The 18,719-nt window shown below is 33.1% G+C and overlaps 1 protein-coding gene across 3 annotated transcripts in view; it reads left to right on the top strand.

The window, feature by feature from the left end:
* Window positions 1-18,719, top strand: part of LOC105831095 — a 43,229-nt gene that overhangs the window by 9,508 nt on the left and 15,002 nt on the right. For 2 of the 3 annotated variants that reach the window (XM_036283495.1, XM_036283483.1), the window contains 2 exons: window positions 10,404-10,637; window positions 17,696-18,166. In XM_036283495.1, the coding sequence (XP_036139388.1) occupies window positions 10,404-10,637; window positions 17,696-17,829 (368 nt within the window). In that variant the 3' untranslated portion in view covers window positions 17,830-18,166. Of the gene's footprint in view, window positions 1-10,403; window positions 10,638-17,695; window positions 18,167-18,719 lie in introns of those variants that run through there. The other variant, XM_036283488.1, reaches the window with a different exon arrangement.

Below are 18,719 nucleotides of genomic sequence, written 5' to 3'. Positions count from 1 at the left end.
TAGAGCGCTCTGGAGGAGGAATCAATGGAGCTGAAGGCGCTGCCGGAGAGTCAAGGTGGTTTTAGGGAAGGAAGAGGAACGATGGAGAACATATTTATTTTGAATCATGTGGTACAAAGAGAGAAACTAAAGGAGGATAAGAAGGTGTTCGCTTTATTTGTGGACTTGAAAGCGGCTTTCGATAATATGAAAAGGGAAAAATTATGGCACATCCTAGAAGAAATTGGTATAAAAAAGCAGACAACTAGAAGACTGAAGAAGGTTTATGAAGAGACGAAGGCGGTAGTGAAGACAGAAGATGGAGTGACGAAGGAATTCTACACGTGCAAAGGAGTTAGACAGGGATGTGTGATGAGTCCACTACTTTTTGACTTATACATCGCGGACATTGACAAGTATATGAGTAAAAGAGGAATAGGTGGTATTAAACTAAGAAATGATAGGATATGGTCATTAGCGTATGCAGATGACATGGTTTTATTAGCGAAAAATAGAGTAGGATTAATGGAGATGATGGATACGCTTAGGAGATTTCTAAAAGAGAAAGGTTTAAAACTTAATATAGATAAAACAAAGGTCATGATATTTAACAGAAATGGAAAGGAAAAGATTGGTAAATGGTTATGGGAAGGTAGGAAATTAGAAGAGGTTAGTTTGTTTAAATACTTAGGTTTCGTGTTTAATAGAAAGGGGGATTATAGAAATCATGTAAAAGACTTGAGTATTAAGGATAGACTGGCCGCGAATAGGGTATAGAGTTTAGGAGAAAGAATTTGTAATAACGATTTTAGTAGGAGATGGATGTTATTTTGTTACTTGTCTAAAAGCGTTATGTCTTACGGGATAGAAATTTGGGGTTGGGAAATAAAGAATGAATTAGAAAAGGTAATGTTAGATTGTGTAAGATGGGTTTTCAACATAGATTTTTGCACGCCAAGGTATATTATGATGTTAGAGCTAGGCTTAGATAAATTAAGAATTAAAGGGGGTATAAGAGCTAGAAGGTTTGATAAAAAAATTAATGCTATGGAGGATTACAGATGGGTTAAACTTTGTTGGAATGAGAAAAGGAAATATGGTTGGAAGGATCTATAGATAGGGAAAGAAAGAAAAAGATATTATAACAGGAATGGATGGAGTTTGCAGGCTTTAGAGGGTTTAGATGGAGATGCAGCTAGGAGAGTTGGCAAGGAGTTAGAAGTTAGAGATAAAGATGTACAGGTACAGGAATTGGAAAGTAATTTAAGCGAGGCGAGATATAATAAGAGGTATGCGGTAATTCTGGATAGGAAAATACGGAAGCCAAAGTATTTAAGTAGGAAATACGTAGATACTGGTAGGAATGGTATAGGAATAAGAGTGTTAGCTAGATTAGATGCGGCAATATGGAAGAAGATAATAAATACTGGTTAAGTGAGGTAGATAGAGAATGCGTATTTTGTTGCAGAGGTAAAGATAATAATTTAAATTTCTTTGTGGAAGAGTGTGTGATTACGAGGTCATGGTTTGTAACCTTAGGCAGAAATAGGAGAGAAAGAATAGATAAGCTACTATGTGATGATTTCGATGATGTAAAAAAGGTGTTGTTAAAATTTTGGTTTGAGAAGAAAAAAGCGTTTAAAGCGTGTAAAGAAAAGAATAGATAACGTAGTAGATAAGGAATTTTGTATAAATAAATTAAGGAAATAGTCTGTATGTAACCAATTGTGATTAAACCGTGATGATAGGGTAAGAGTATAAATTTTAATAAGCTAGATGTTAGGATTCAGTGTATGGACGGATGAAAGAGTGAATGAGGTTGATTTATCATATAAACTAAGTTCTCTTCTTGGCATGTAATTGCTGAAGTAAATAAATATATATACATTTATAAACATATTTGTATATACATATAATGACCATAATATAGCACAATGTAATAATTGCAATTTTGTCAATAGCTTTTCACATCACCCAGGAGAAAAAATAATATTAATACCTTTAATTGTCTGTAAAAATAAAAAAATTATTCACAGCACACGAGAATTTTTTAATCACGCGAATGGACCAGGCATATCTATCGTAGGACGCTCCTGAGACACAAGGTCACGCGCGCGATCGGCGGCTCGGCCGTCGAGCCTAAAGCGGTAGTGGGGGTATAACAGGCGGTGCCTCAGGAATCGAGGCAAAATGTGCAACTGATTCCGAGCACTGATTTACATGTACATACTTACTACTTATTCATTACACGTTTACTATATTGCGTTGCGGCAACGTGCGTCTCCGTTACTTATCAATCAATCGCTGTTTAAAAATAGTTTCCATCGGAGTTTCATTTTGCAACTCAAGTTTTCTAGAGAATTGATCAAAGAATATGCTCATATTTTTTTTCAAATTTTCGAAGCGTGTTCTCACCTTGAAAATGACGTTTAAATAATATAATTGTTTATAACAAATAAAATTTTTTTCACAAATTTTGATTTATGAAGGATTAAAGTGCGTTTCAAGATCTTTAAAATAAATATTCAAAACAGCCTGTAGGATGACAGACGCCGAAGGCTATGAATGTTTAAATGAGAGCGTATTTCCGATTTCTGACCGTTTTTGCGGAACTTTAACTTTTTGTAACTTTCGAAATATTAAAATTTAAAAATTAAAAAAAAAGTTATGTATTTATTTGTTCCATAAAATTTATAAAAATAATAACGACAATTTTAAAGAACATGCCATCTATAAGTGTCCCGCTTGATGTGGAGTGACTCATAACTATATATGTATAACAAGGAAACATTATTTTTTTATATGGAATATTTTTTTTACATAGGTAAATGTGTAATTTAGAAAAAAAAGTTAAAGTTTATGCGTTTTCAAAATAATTATTTAAAACCAATCTCCCGTGTGTATGTAAAATGTGTGTGTCTAATTATTAATTTTTGTTATAAAACTTTTAACTTTTTAATCAGCAGCTATCCTAGATCTTATATATATTAGGGTCACTTTGACCAATTCTGATTAATTTTAATTATTGATTAAAGGATTGCCTACATGATGAAAATTCAATGTGTCCAATTGTATTTCAATGTGTATTTCTGGCGGTGTAATAGTAAAGTTCTAATCTAATCTTTTTTTCAAAAATTTAGTTGGTCACACTGTATTATTTTGTTATATTGAGTCAATCAATGATTAAAATTAATCGGAATTGGTTGAAGTGATCCTTAAAGTGAGAAAAATCTAAAAGAGAATATTAAAAATAAGCTTTTTGACTTAGAAGCAAAGTTTAAATTAATTATTTGAAACAATTTGTGGGATTTAGAAACACGAAATAACAATTATCTATCATTGGATATGGAGAAAGTTTATAAAAATTGGAAAAACGTTTATTATTGATTACACAGGCACACAAAAAAAAGTGGTTGGTTCGGCGGACTAGACTAGTCAATCCTTATGATGACCCGCGGAATCCGAATCCAAGGTGAGAATTGTAAAGTTCGCTCGCATTTTCTAACCTCAAAAAACTTTTTTTAAATATTGGTCCGGCGGACCAGACTAGTCTATCCTTATGTATTTTGACCCGCTGAATCCAAATTCAATGTCAGAATTGCTGCATTGGCTCATTTTTTCCTAAACTCAAAAACCTTTTAAAAGCAGTTTGGATCACAAATGTATAATTCGGAATATGCAGGCTTGCGTAACCACATTACCCAGGAAAAACTCAATACGTATGACAAGTTTGAGCTTCTGTGAATAGCGTAGAAAATTCACTCTTTTTTCCTATTATATCTCTTTTATTCTGGAAGATTCTGTGCAATGGCTTTCTCTTACGTTTCTTTCCTTTCACAGAGACATCACGTTTAAGCGTTCAGCAGAAATCAGCCATCCCATTCACATCCCACTTGTCTTGATATCGATACTTTATCTCCTTGATGTCCTGATGAAATCTTTCTCCCCGTTCTTTACTATAATCACCTAGATTTTCTGGGAAGTAGTCGATATGAGAATCTAAGAAATGCAACTTAAGATTTATTAGGCAACCTATATAGTTTTCTATAATTCTCCATCATTTCCGCTACCCTTTCTCTGTAATTTTGACTTTTGTGGTTTCCTAGAAAATTTTCCTCGGGTAAGATGGTTACGCAAGCGTGCACGTTCCGGATTATACATTGTGATCCAAACTGCTTTTACAAGGTGTTTTTTGTGGTTAGGAAAAAATGAGCCAATTCAGCAATTCTGACCTCGGATTCGGATTCAGCAGGTCGAAATACATAAGGATTGACTAGTCTAGTGCGCCGGATCAACTACTTTTTTTTTGTGTGCCTGTGTTATCACAGTAGTCATATGAAGTATGTTTTAAGTTTTGTATAGTTCATGTATCTTTAGAATAAGGTCAATTGTACATTTGTATGCTGTAAAATAAAAAGTAAATGCAGAAAGAAAATATAATTTTCTTGGTTTAAATAGTACATGAAATGTCCTACTTTGACACTTGAATATATGAAAATTATAAAATTGGAGAAAAATGTTTTAAATGAAAGTAGGTTTTTAGAGGATCCTAAACTTGTCTGTTTTACTGATATTTTTTCATTAAACTAATCTTTTAATTGGCTTTATAGAATCGCAAAACTCTTTTACAAAATTAAAGTACACACCAAAATTTAGGGGAATACAGTCGATTTAATATAAAAAAATTTTAAAAAGATTTAAAACAAAAAATTATTTTTGATACGTAGAGCTGTCACTTGATGACAATATTTGCTTAGTATACAAAATTTATGTATATATTATATGTACAAAATGAAACTGTATGCCTTTAGGGATAACATAGTATATAAACAATATCGCGCAATTCAAACTAAGATTAAAAGTTAAAAAAAAAGATCAGTTTCATAAACTTTTTATAACTGCAAATTCAGATATAAGTTAAAAAAGAGCAATCTGAGAATAGCATTTTGTTTATTCTTGGTATAAAATCAAGTTTATATGATGATGTTGATACGTATACTTTAATTTTGGAAAAGGATTTCCGAATCTATAAAAGAAATACATACGAAATTTTGTTAATGATATGCACGAATGACTCTACATTATCGATCCCGATTAAGTTTGACTATCATTTTAGCATCCTCTGAAGAGAAATATCAATTGGATTAATCATTACGGATTAATGTAGGAATAAATTTTAATTAAAACAATAGTTGATGAAAGGAGAGCACATGAGTTTAGATTTGATGATTGAACGCAAGATTATAGAGCAAACAGAATGCGTTATTTCTATTAATCAAGTTATAATTAAATATTGCTTAAGTTTTTTTTAAACGTGTTTGCTTCTTATTGATATTTGAGTGCAACAATATGTATGTACATACCCACACATCTCCACATACACGTACACACATATGTATATATGTACATGTAATATATCAAGTGTACATATGATTAATCAATAATTCCGATTTTCATAACTTTCCCTAGATTTCATAGATAACTAATTGCTTCTAAAGAATCCCATAAATAATTTTTAATAACACAGGCACACAAAAAAAAGTGGTTAGTTCGACGGACCAGACTAGTCAATCCTTATGTATTTTGACCCACTGAATTTGAATCCAAGGTCAGAATTGCAAAGTTAGCTTATATTTCCTAATCTCAAAAAAATTTTTTTTTAATGTTGGTCCGGCGGACCAGACCAGTCAATTCTTATGTATTTTGACTCGCTGAATCCAAATTCAAGGTCAGAATTGATGAATTGGCTTATTTTTTCCTAACCTTAAAAAACACTTTGTAAAAGCAGTTTGGGTCATAAATGTATAATCCAGAGCGTGCAAGTTTGTGTAACCACATTACCCGGGGAAAATTTAATACGTATAACAAGTCTGAGCTTCTGTGAATAAATAGCGTAGAAAATTTACTCTTTTTTTCTATTATGTAACTTATTCTTGAAGGTTTGGATTAATGAACAAACTGAAACCTGGATGTTACAAGTCTGATGAGTGGAGACTATTCATCGATTCTTCTAAGAGAAGCTTGAAAGCAGTGTTGCTGCACAATATTAATGTATATGCTTCCATTCCTGTAGCGCACTCGGTAGTGATAAAAGAAGAGTACACAAACTTGAAAACTTTTTGAAAAAATTAAATACACAGAACATACATAGAGGGCAAATTTGTGGGGATTTGAAAATTCTTACCATATTATTGGGTCAACAATCAGATTACACAAAAAATCTATGCTTCCTATGTGAATGGGATAAAGAATGGCTGACAAGGACGTCTTTACGACCTGGGTTTAAAAACATTATAAATAAACTTATTTTGTTAGTTAAGCCTTTAAAAGTTTTTCTTCCACCTCTTCATATCAAATTAGAACTCAAAATGGGTGAAAGCTCTGAGTAAAAAAGGTGAATTCTATCAGTATTTACAAGAAAAATTTTCCAACATTTGTGATGCAAAATTGCGGAAAGGAATTTTTGATGGACTTTAAATACGTAAAATGTTGGGAGACGACAATTTTGTCACCAAAATGAATGAAAACGGAAGAGCAGCATGGCTGAATTTTAAGGGTGTCACAGAAAATTTTCTAGGAAACCATAAAAGATTACAGAGAAATGGTGGCGGAAATGATGGAGAACTATAGAAAACTAGGTTGCTTAATGATTCTTAAGTTGCATTTCTTGGATTCTCATATCGACTACTTCCCAGAAAATTTAGGTGATTATAGTGAGATATAGTGAAGAACAGTGAAAAAGATTTCATCAGGACTTTACGATTAGGGAGACAGATTAAGGAGAGCATTGATATCAAGGCAAGTGGGATGTGAACCTGGTGGCTAATTTCTGCTGGACGCTCAAACAAGATGTCTTTGTGAAAGGGAAGAAACGTAAGAGAAAGCCATTGCATGGAACCTTTGAAAATAAAAGAGTTAGATACAGTAGAAAAAGGGAGTAAATTTTCTACGTTATTCATTCATAGAAGCTCAGACTTGTCATATGTATTGAATTTTTCTCAAGTAATATGGTTACGCAAGGCTGCACGCTCTAGATTATACATTTGTGACCCAAACTGCTTTTACAAAGTGTTTTTTTGAGCTTAGGAAAAAATGAGTCAATTCAATTGTGACCTCGGATTTAGATTCAGCGGGTCAAAATACATAAGGATAGGCTATTCTGGTCTGCCGGACCAACCACTTTTTTGTATGTCTGTGTAATTAATTTAGGTTTTTATTTCTAAGTAAAAAATGGTCAATTTTTAATATCTTTTTTAAAAATATTAATTTTTATTATTTAAAATTGGTTAAAGTTGATTTTTCTAAAATATACGTAGATATATAAAATACAATTTTATGAAATAAAAAAAAACAATTTTAAATAATAGAATCAATGTTTTTTAAATTGATATTGTTTTATAATTTAAAAACATTCTACATATTCATTTTATTGATTTGTTTTATAATATAATTATAGTTCTAAATTTCTACAAAATTAGAAATCTTAATTAGGAGATTAATATTTTTAATACATTTTAATAAGTTTTAATTAAGTTTTTATATTATTTTTTATTAAAAATTACGATATTTTTGTAATAATAATAATAGTTTATTTCGCACTTTCTTTCGGAGTTTGCGGGGTGTTTTTTGGAGTGCACCCAACCCCTTACAATTGCTCCACTCCATCTATACAACCATATACAATGTTATCATACAATACATCACTATATTATACAATATCATACAATATCCTTAATACTCCCCCTACACGACCTGGCTATTGGGCAGCCTTACAATTCATATCACCATCCTCTCGTCTTTCTACCTATCATTCTCTTTTCCCTTTTTTCCATACACTACTCCTCACTTTCCCTTATTCTCTTCCCTTCCCTCTCTATTCCTTTTTGCACTTCTGATTTTCCCTCCCTCCCCACTTCCCTCCGACTCGTCGTCCTCCTCCACCCATCTCTCCGACATCTCATCTTTTCCCCTTCACTCAAAGCTCGATGTTAAACACTACTACCTTTTTCCCTTTTGTTCTCTCCGCTCTTGCCCTCTACCATTTTCCATCTGAATCTTCTCTCCTCCATGCACAAATCCTCGTCCACCCAAACCCCTCATGTTTTCCCCACTTCCCCAAAAATTTCCGTATCCGTTATGTCTTCCATTTCCGAAATTATCACGTGCCTCTTCCCGCCTCTCCTCAATCCCCTTTATCCTTGCCTCTCTGCCTAGAATCCTCTTGATCATACTCTCCAGGAAGCATCTCTCTTTCATGTCGTCCTTTTTCACGCCTCTTTACACCAGTCTTCTCTTCCTTTTCTTCCTCTTCTCCTCTAGTCCCTTTACTCTCTCCTCTGCTTTCGCCTTTTTCTTGTTCTCACTTCTTTCTCTTTTTCCTCCAGTTTTCTTCTAGATTTTGCCTTTATTTTCTTTTGCCCTCGTGTTGCCCCCCTTTTCTCCTCCTGCCGGCTACATTCCTCCCTCTCTGCCATTCCTCTCCTTTTTTCTTCCTTTTCTTTTTTTTTTCCGGTACCTTCTCTGCCTCTTCCCCTCATTCTCTTCCTCCATCTGCTTCTTGTCTAGGCTTCTTCTCCATCCTCCTGCTTTGTTGTACTCTCTCTTCTTTTCTTCCCTCTTTCTCTCCTCTTCTTTTTCTTCTTCTTTCCCTGTTATTTCTGCCTTTCAGCTTTGTCTCGTCTTTCCTCCACTTTCTCCCCTCTCTCTCTCCACTCTCCGCTCCCTTTAGCATCTTCCGCCCTTTGATTTTCCCCCCTCTCCCTTCCGCTTACTTTCGCTCTCTCCTCTTACGTCCTCCTTCTTTCCTCCTTATGTTCCACGATCCTCTCTGCTGCCGTTGCCCTTCTCCTGTCCATACTCTCCTTTTCACTCTCTGACCTGTCTCTGTCCTCCTCCTCCGTCTCTTTCGTCCGTTTTGTTCAGTCTTCTTTATCCCTCTCTCCATCTCTAACGCCTCCTTTGCTTTTTCTTTTCTCCCTTCTACGTCTCTTCTTATCTTCTCCATCCATCTACCCCTCATCAAACCTACCGTCTCTTCCGTCACCTCTCTCAGCTTTTTTATCTTTCTCCTTATCTCCTTCAGCTCCTCTGACATCTCCTATATACTTCTCATTTTCTTTTTCACCTTCAATTCTTCCCTTATTTCCTTCTAATCTTCCATTTTTCTTCTCACTTTTCTTAATCTTCTTAACTAATCTTAAATCCTGCCTTTGCCGGCGGACCACGTGTGAGTAAACACTGCGTTCACAAAACACGCTACTGCCTTCTTCTTTTCTAGTATCATCAACTTCTTTTTATCACCACGCTAATCACCTTGCCATCTCTCTCGCTATTGGCCCCAGCTCCACTGCCAACTCCCGTCAATGCTTCGTCCCCTCTTTCTATTTCTTCCATCGTTTCCATCTTTTCTTCTTACTCTCTCATCCTTCTTACTTTCTCTCGCTATTGGCCATTGCTCCGATACATCGATACCTCGTACCACAATCCTACTCTACCCTACCGCCATCTATTGTCTCCACCATCTCCACCAGCTCTTCTTCGCTATCCCTTCTCCTTGATCTCTTCCGTTGTTCCCATTTCTGCCTCCTCATCCTTGTTCGGAAAATTTCATGACTTTACTGCTCTTCTTCCTTCCGCTTCTTTCCTCCACTTCCATCTGTCTTCCTTGACACCTCCAAAATTATCCGCCTCCCGACTCTTTTTTACTCTCTATTCTTCACTATTCTATCTAAAACTCCGGAACACACACTTTCACCTCCGCACTCTACGGCGCCATCTTTCTCTCTTCCTTAAGATATTTTTGTATTATAACGCATTAGTACATCTTAAATAAATAATCTTAAATAACATATTGTTAGTAGTTTAATTCTTTGTAACTCAAATTATCAAAAATAAAAAAATATTGAAATTTGGGCAGGTTTTAGTTAAGTAAAAAAAACACTTTTCACACTATTGTGTGAAAAAATTATATTTTTTATATTTTTAATTACATTTTTAATGTAGAAAATTTTTGCTTGTTTATGATAAATATTTATTTGATTCACTTATTTAAAGAATCGTAACAGAAACAAGCCGATATTCTCACAAAAAGTATTATTTTTCAATATTTGAAATGTCGACTTGTCAAAACGAGTTTCACAAAATGCGCGGGTCGAATGAACAGAATCAGTTATTAAAGCTATCTGTATTTTTGATCGCGATATTAATATATTGATATGTAACAGCTATGTTACATTGATTTACATACCGAAAAATTTACGACTTAGGACTTTGATGAATACTTTGCCAATTTGTAACAGTATTGTCACAAGAAGTTACAAAGGGTTAAAACAACATTACTTATCTATTGACGTCAAAACGTTGCAATGAGATTATCGTAATAATTATATAGATGACGAAGATATATTTTCTATATTTGCTTTCAGCATTTTCCAATTATAACGAAAACAATATTCTTAGATCTAAAATCCTACGTAATTTAGAATTGAAAAAATATTCGAGTATTGAGCAGTGTACTGATGAAGATGGAGGTATATTGGTGCATATGCACTCACCCTTAGATACAGAGAAAAATTACGTGATATTTTATTGGACGATGAAATTTTTGGACCTGATGTGGAGAATTGAACATTTCTTTACAGTGAAATCTACAGACATAGGTAAAAAAAATGTTTATTTTTATGATTATTATTTAAGGGTTATACCACTTTGACTCCGCAAAATTAAGGCATTTTTCATATTTTTTTTACAAAATAAACATTTTTTAATACAAAGTAAACATTGTTTAAAAAATCTCTTTTTGGGCGTTTATTGTATGTATATTACAGTATTAAAAATTTTTTGTTGTTTTTTAATATAAAATGACGGCTTAACAGTAGCTGAACGGCAGGGTTTTGAAAAAAAAGTTAAAACAGTGGGTAAGATTACTTCGCTCTGGTTACACTTAGAACATAGAACCAAAAACATTTTGTTTTGCCATATTCTTAGCTAAAGGAAGACATGCTGTTTTGAAAAATAGGCATTTTTGAGTAAATGGCTAAGCTGTTAAGAAAACAGTCGAAAAATTGACAAAACATTTTCTCCGAAAAATTACGATTGTGAAGTGAGTTTCAACATAGTAAAAAAATCCTGTCTTTTTTTAGATAATCATGTCAAGAAAATCTTAAAATTCGAAGTTGTCGGTTAAAAAATGGGTAAGCTAGAATGCCTACCATTTTTTAAAATGTAGTTTTGAAAAAAATGCGTTTAAAGTTCTCCATATTCTGCTCTGGTGTATAACAGCTTTTAAAATGAAAATTACCATTAATTTGCGATATCCAGGCCATAAAGTAATCCTTCTGCATCAATATCATTAGGCTTTTTTTTCATTTGTCTGAGTGGTGTAACCCCTTAAGCAGAAATATCTAATTATGCGAAACTTTAAATTAATTTTTATTTTAATTTAAAGTTTTGTGCTGTAAGTATAAATATGTGATCTTACAGTTTCTATATTCATGTTTTTATTCAAAAAATCAGGAAATTTAAAAATTGCTTTTTGAAGCAAATCTTGCTTAATCTCTTTGCGCAGGAGTTATTATGGAAAAAGTAGTTTTCAAATGCAATAAATTTTTAAATTTACAAGGAGATGCTAACATCTGCTAACTCTACTTTTGAATGAGCCATAGTGCATTCAAAAGGGTAGGTAAACAAACAAAAATTGTTTGGCTTTTGGGTCTTACAAGGCGATGCTAACATTTGCTACGCCTACTTTCAAACGAGCCATAGTGCATTCGAAAGAGGAGGTGAAAAAACAAAAACCGTGTTTTGGCTTTTGGGTGAATGGGCTCTAGTTTCTGAGAAAATTGCTTTTAAATGTGTGCATTTTCGACTGGTAAGGTAAGTACAATGGAAAGCCATTTTTCGACATGAAGCGCGGTGGCTGTGGGTGCTAAGTGCGCGCCTACTGTTTTGCTATCCGTATGAGCTGGGTTCAAGACCAGTTCTAATAAATTTTTTTAAATCTATATGCTAATTTTATTTTTTTTATTATTTACAATAAAATTTTGCAGTTTTAATAAATATAAATTTCTATAATTTTATTATAATAAAAAATAATACATTTTAATACTTTTATTTATTATAAAGTTTTGACATTCTTGTACAATGTCGCGTTTATTTTTTTAACTTTTACAGACAAGTAAAAATTATTTTCAAGCGAATTCAAAACTGTTTGGATAATATGTACAGTGAAGTAAAGAAAAAATTCATGATATGATGCCATAAGAATTCAATTCTTAACTTATTATACCATTTATACATACTTATTATCTCCACAATTTACAAACATGATTAAATTTCCTTGATACGCATCAAAGTAAATAAACGTGATAAATATTTTATAATGTTAATCAGTTGTGTTTTCCTCAAACACAACTGATTTATGTATGTACTCAATGTACATAACAAAAATTATATTTACAACACGCGAGTTGCATTTATAATATATTTGGGTGAGAGAAACATTTGTTTCCAACGTTTTTATGTAAATTTTTATTCATATTATACAAGAATGTCAGAATTTTATAATAAATAAAAATGTATTTTTTATTATAATAAAATTATAGAAATTTATATTTATTAAAACCATAAAATTTTATTTAAAATAATAAAGAAAATAAATTTAATTAGCATATAGACTAAAAAAATTATTACAACTGGTCTTGAACCAAGCTTCCGCGGATAATAAAACAGTAGGCGCGCACTTAGCACCTACGCTCATGCCAAAAAGTGTCTTTTTATTGTACTTATCTTACCGACGAAAAATGCACATATTTAAATGCAATTTTTTCAGAAACTAAGGCCCATTCACCCAAAAGTTAAAACACAATTTTTGTTTGTTCACCTCCCCTTTTGAATGCACTATGGCTTGTTTAAAAGTAGAGTTAGCATATGTTAGCATCTTTTTGTTAGTATAAAACACGACTTTATCGAACTTCAATGTTTTTGAGGTCGCCGGTTACAGATCCGCAGTCAGAATTATGAAATAAAAAATGGCGAATTTAATATGACGGCTGCTAATTGTATTTTTGCAAAAATCCTAGAAGTTATGTGATGATTTTGATCCAAAATGAATATACAGGATGATCCGTTTTAAACAATATGGGCAATTTTCTCGTAAACTAAGCAAAATATTAAAAAATGTTTTAGACAAAAGTTTTACAGCATAAATAGCTTTATTTGACTATGCTATTCATTTTTTGAAAAAACTTTGACATTTTGCACAGCACTCCCATACTATGTATTAAAACTGAATAAAATTGAGAAGGGAATCTCGCAAACTTTTAAATTCTGATTTTAATAATCTTGGCATAAATGTAGAGGGGGTAAATACATGAATTTAGAAATTTTTTTTGGACTCAAAAACGATTTAAAGGGGTGAAACCATTTTTTAAAGATAAAGACATTTTTGTCTTTTCTCGATATGTTTTATAAACTAAACAAACTAAAAAATAAACTATAAAAATATCAAAAAAAGTTTTACAGCATAAATACCTCTGTTTGACGAGAGGGGATAAGATAACGGCCAGAGTATAACAGGTGGGACTGTATTTCCGGAAATTTTTTGGAGGAATCAAGTGTTAGAATGGCCGGAGTGAAGTAAGAAATATATAAAGAGGAGGTAGACAGAATGAGGAGGATCGGACATTAGAGGAAAAGTGGTGGAGGAAGTGTAAGGGTTGTTTTAAGGAGAGAAAGAACTGGAGCAGTCAGAATGGAAAGCGGAGGAGAAGATGGAGTGGCTCGGTTAAGACGAGGAAGAAGAGGTATATAGAGATGGCGCTAAAGAGATGGTGATGGTGGAATATGAGGAGTGATCGGCGTAGAGGGCGCTAACGGACTGCGAGTGCGAGAGATGGAGTTGCGCAGAAACGGAGAGTGTGGGTGATAAGACTGGCCAACGGGATACGGAGTCGGAGGAGTGGGGAGAAGACGGCGTGCGAGAACGAGCATGCACGTAGCCATAGATCGGGATATCGAGGCATCGATATGTCGAGATAGCAGGCGGAAGAGGCCGGAGGGCTGTGATTGGTGGAGAGCGCAAAACACGGAGTCTGGTCGAGGTATCGATGTTGAGGAGTGTAAATGCGCACATAGTTTGGAAGTTACAGGTCAAGAGAATGGTAGCAAAGAGGAAAGCAAACGTAAGAAATGTGAACGGAGAGAAAAGTAAAGGGAAAGAAGAAGGTAAGGAGGTGATGGAGATGCAAGAAAATCGGTGGTGTGCTGAGGGAGATAAAGGGAGAGTTGAAAGAAGTGAGGTGATGATAAGGATGATGGGAAGGATATGCGAGGAGGTATGCAGAAGAAGAGTAAGAGAAAGAAGAGCGATGCCAGAGTGCACATAGGAGATAAGGTGATAAGGAAGAGGAAATGAAGGGGGAGATATGAGAAGAAGGTTGGAGGTAGGAGGAGTGAGGGCATGGAAGGACAGAAAAATAGGACAGAGGCAGTGAAAGAAGAGGATACTGGTGGCAGGGAGGAGAGAGAAATGTGGAACGTGGAAGGTGGAGAGAAGGAAGAGGAGGAACGATGAAGGGGAAGAGGAGCGAGAGGAACAGCAGACGGTGTGCGAGGATGCAGTGGTGGATAACAAGACAGAAGATGAGGGAGGAGATGGTGGCGTTAAAAAAAAGATGGGGAGGAAGAAAGAAGAGGAAGGAAAGACGGGGAATAGAGGTTTTAAAGCTGAGTCCGAAGAAGGAAGAGAGGATAAAGAGGGTGCAGGAGAAGATGAAGAGAGAGGCAGGAGAAGAGAAGGAGAAGTGTGAGATGGAGGAGCAGGAGAGGAAGGAGACCAGAAGTGGAAGCGAAGTCAGAGAACAGCGACAGGAAGAGAAAACGATGGAGCAACAGGAGAAGAAGGAAGAGGTGCCAGGGGGAGGAGAGAGGCAAAAGTGCCACACGGAGGAAATAAGCCAAACAAGTGGAGGGGGCGTAGAAGGGATAAGCTGGAGGGAAGGGCAAGGGAAAAAGGAGAGAGGATGATAAGAGGAGGAAGAGAGGGGGCGAGAGTGGAAAAGGGGGTAAAAGGAAGTTGGTTTGTAGAGGGGCATGGAGGGAAGAATAGGTAAACGTCTGTTAGGTTGTACAATAGCCAGGGCGCAAGGGGGATTGAGAGAGGTTATATGTATTGTGGGTTATGTATATGTTGTAATTAAGATGACGGAGAAGTGAGGAGGTTGTAAGGGGTTTGATGGTTCCCGTGAAAACACCCCGTCACCCTCTAGAGAAACACGGAATAAATTCTATTCTATTCTATTCTACTTCTATTTGACTATGCTATTCATTTTTTGAAAAAAATTGGTTTTTTAAAAAAACATTGACATTTTGCATAGCACTCCCATATGTATTAAAGGACCCCGCACAAAACAAATAGAAAAGGGAGTACAGTCAAATTGGCTGAAACTGATGTATGTTGTAGTTCATAACATCCTGATCAAAAGTCCTCATAGACGCTAGGTCCGAAAATGGCCAGTTTTTGAGTTATGAAGGGTCAAAGATTGAAAATATCGATTTCTGCATTTCTGCTAATCAAGCGATTAAGAGTACAAAGCAAAGCGTGATGTTGTTTAAAGTGATGTTGTTATTTGAGTATGTTTACACACACACACACACAAAATGATTAAATAAACTTCCAAAATTGTTCAAAAATACGAATTGCATATTGGATCCGCCATTTTAAATTTTATAATTCAGACGAACTCATTATTAGCGACCCTAAAAATTTCCGAGTAAGAATTTTCAAATCGTTTTTAATTAATTTCAGGCCATTTATGAATCAATTTAAATTTGCATAATGTAAAAAAATTTATAATTTTTCTATAATTTTGATGATTATAATATAAAAATAGAACTTTCTATCTATACAAAATTATTCTACAAATCTTCAGCTTGCATATCCGTCTTTATAGATATGTCTAAACGAATCAGATCAAAAATTATGATAAAAATGTGTTAACTCGCTCTCTTGCATATGAGAACCGTTCTGTTTGGACGAGTTAACTCGGGTTTCTGTGCAGGAAGGTTAACTTGATTTTTAAGTAATATTTATAACACTTTGTTAAATGTGAAGAAAATTATTAATATTTTCTTTTAACACAAGAATTTAAGCTAAAATGATACAATTGATATACAATTAAAAACAAAATATACAATTGAAAATTTTTATAAGAAATTGTTCTGGTTGATTAATTATATTTAATTGCATTTGATTAAAATTACTCTATGAATAATAAAAGATTAGAAATGAAAAAACGTAACAGTGCTTGCGTTCGAAAATAGCTTTAGCTGGTGTTGGGAAAAAAGATTAAGTTGGTAATATTGAGAATTCCCAACGCTGTGTTCGTTTTCTCCCAGCTGGAAGAGTAGTTGGAGATCGATCGAATAGGTGCATTTAATGCAAATGGCAACGAAATATCTTGACAAGCGATAACGTACGCATGTGTTTTATATAATTAACTTATACCTACGATTGTTGGAATTTAGCAAATTCAAGGTAATCCTTTTTCTTTGTTTAATAACACTTAAATGTAAAATAGAGTAAATGTAAAATAACATTATTAATAAATAAAAAGCAAGAAATAAGAGGAACATTAAAATTCTCTTAATATCTTTTATTGTTATGTGTGGTTGTGATGCATAATACAATTTAATGAATTACTTGAAATAAAATATTTTCTTAATGCAAATTCATAAATTATTACTTTTTGTAAATTAACTAATCAATATAAAAAATTAATGAATATATGAATAATTATTTAATATAATGTATTTACAGGCTCTTTCTTTTCGTATTGTTGAACAAGAAACGAAAGTCAATAAAAAGAATATACAAATTTAATCAACATTATTATTATTATGGAAAAGTTATTATTGAAGAATATTTTAATCGAAAACATGTTTGATTCTTCTAGTATAGTTTATCGTCTAATAACAGTGATGATGACGATGAAGAATTACAAAATATCTTGTTCAGTAACAACATAGATGAAAAGAGAAACGTACCAAAAATAAAAAATTATTTGGAACACATTGTAGCAATTAAGTTAATTATTGAACTATTTTTCGCATACGGTTGTACTTTCTATTTTTGCTACCTGGGCATAGACGGCAACTATACATTATAAATGAAAAATATTAATAAAATTTAATGTTTCTTTCATTCTTTGCTTTTTATTTATTAATATAAATGTTAAATTTTATTTTATATTTAAGTATTATTAAACAAAGAAAAAACATTACCTTGAATTGACTGATAAATTTTGGTTATATAAAACATATGCATACGTTATCGCGCCTGACATAATATTTCATTGCTATTTGCACTAAATGCACTCATTTGATCGGTCTCAAACTACTCCCAGCTCCCAACTGGGAGAAAACAAACGCAGCGTTGGAAATTCTCAAAACTACCAACTTAACTTTTTCTTCTAGCACCAGCGAAAGCTATCTTCGAACGCACCCAGTGTTTTTTACTTTGAAGAAAAAGTAGTTTATTTATAGAAAAAGTTTTTCACTAAATATTGAAGAAAACATATATAGAGTGTATTTTCTTTATTTATTGTTACAGCATTTGATACCTACATTATTTGAATATTATTTAATATTTATTTATTTATTTATTTTTTAATTGGAGCAGAAATGTTCTTACATTAAAGAAATTAATTTATTAATTTAGGATTGGAGTTTGCAGAAGAAAATCGTTCTTTATTAAAAGAATTTTGCAAGATTGGTTTGACAGCAGACAATCTTATGGAACTATGGGAAAGATTATGTGTTGCTATTGATGCTTATACTAGTAAAAATATTTGACAAAAACTGATTGAGTTTGAAAAATTGACTGAACAAACTCTTACAAAAACATAATTACTTAAATTAATTATTTCTATATTTAAATAAAATTGCAAAATATTATTTTAACAAATTACGACGTTTGACGCACCATGTACATAACATTTATTTGCAAGTTTTGTAATACGTACAGTTTAATCATAAAATAAATATATTGATATATACATATATATACATATATATAGATTAAGATTACACACACACACACACACACACACACACGCGCGCGCGCGCGGATTTGATGAAAAGCATTATCTTTGATTTATTTGATACATAAATAAATGTGATTTTTTCCAAACATAAAGGTATATATCACTTAAATTGAATTTGATTAAAAGTACTATCTAGGATTTGCGATTTTTTTCCTTAAAGAAAAACTATACACTTGGCGCTTTTTTAAATTGATTTAAAAAGGTAATTTTGTTTTGATAATGTATGTACAGAGCGACTGAGGCCCACGATACCCGTCCACTGCACGTTTATTTGCACATCTTAGAAATTTTTTTCAAGACTTTATGTAGTCGATTCTAATTGTTTTCCGTTCGTTGTACTTATCTCGATACTTTTGATTTTTAAACAAGGTTTGTACGTTTACAGCCAATCACCTTATATACGTATACTTAATAATATATGCGTATACATTACGTATATATGTATATAAATAATAAAACATATTTATTTAAGTTTATACATGTAGTACCCTTCCGATCATTTTGAAATTTAAATATGTCATATTATGGAAATCATAGATTTTTTCTACAAAAAATGGTGATAGTACCCCATCTGGATCCCTTAGAAAAAAATTTAAAAAATTTTGACAATTTTACCCATATTTTTTTGAAAAAAAATTT

Source organism: Monomorium pharaonis, chromosome 1, assembly GCF_013373865.1.
Source record: "Monomorium pharaonis isolate MP-MQ-018 chromosome 1, ASM1337386v2, whole genome shotgun sequence".
In the NCBI taxonomy this organism is placed as follows: Eukaryota; Metazoa; Arthropoda; class Insecta; order Hymenoptera; family Formicidae; genus Monomorium; species Monomorium pharaonis.
This window is presented reverse-complemented; position numbering and strand designations above follow the sequence as displayed.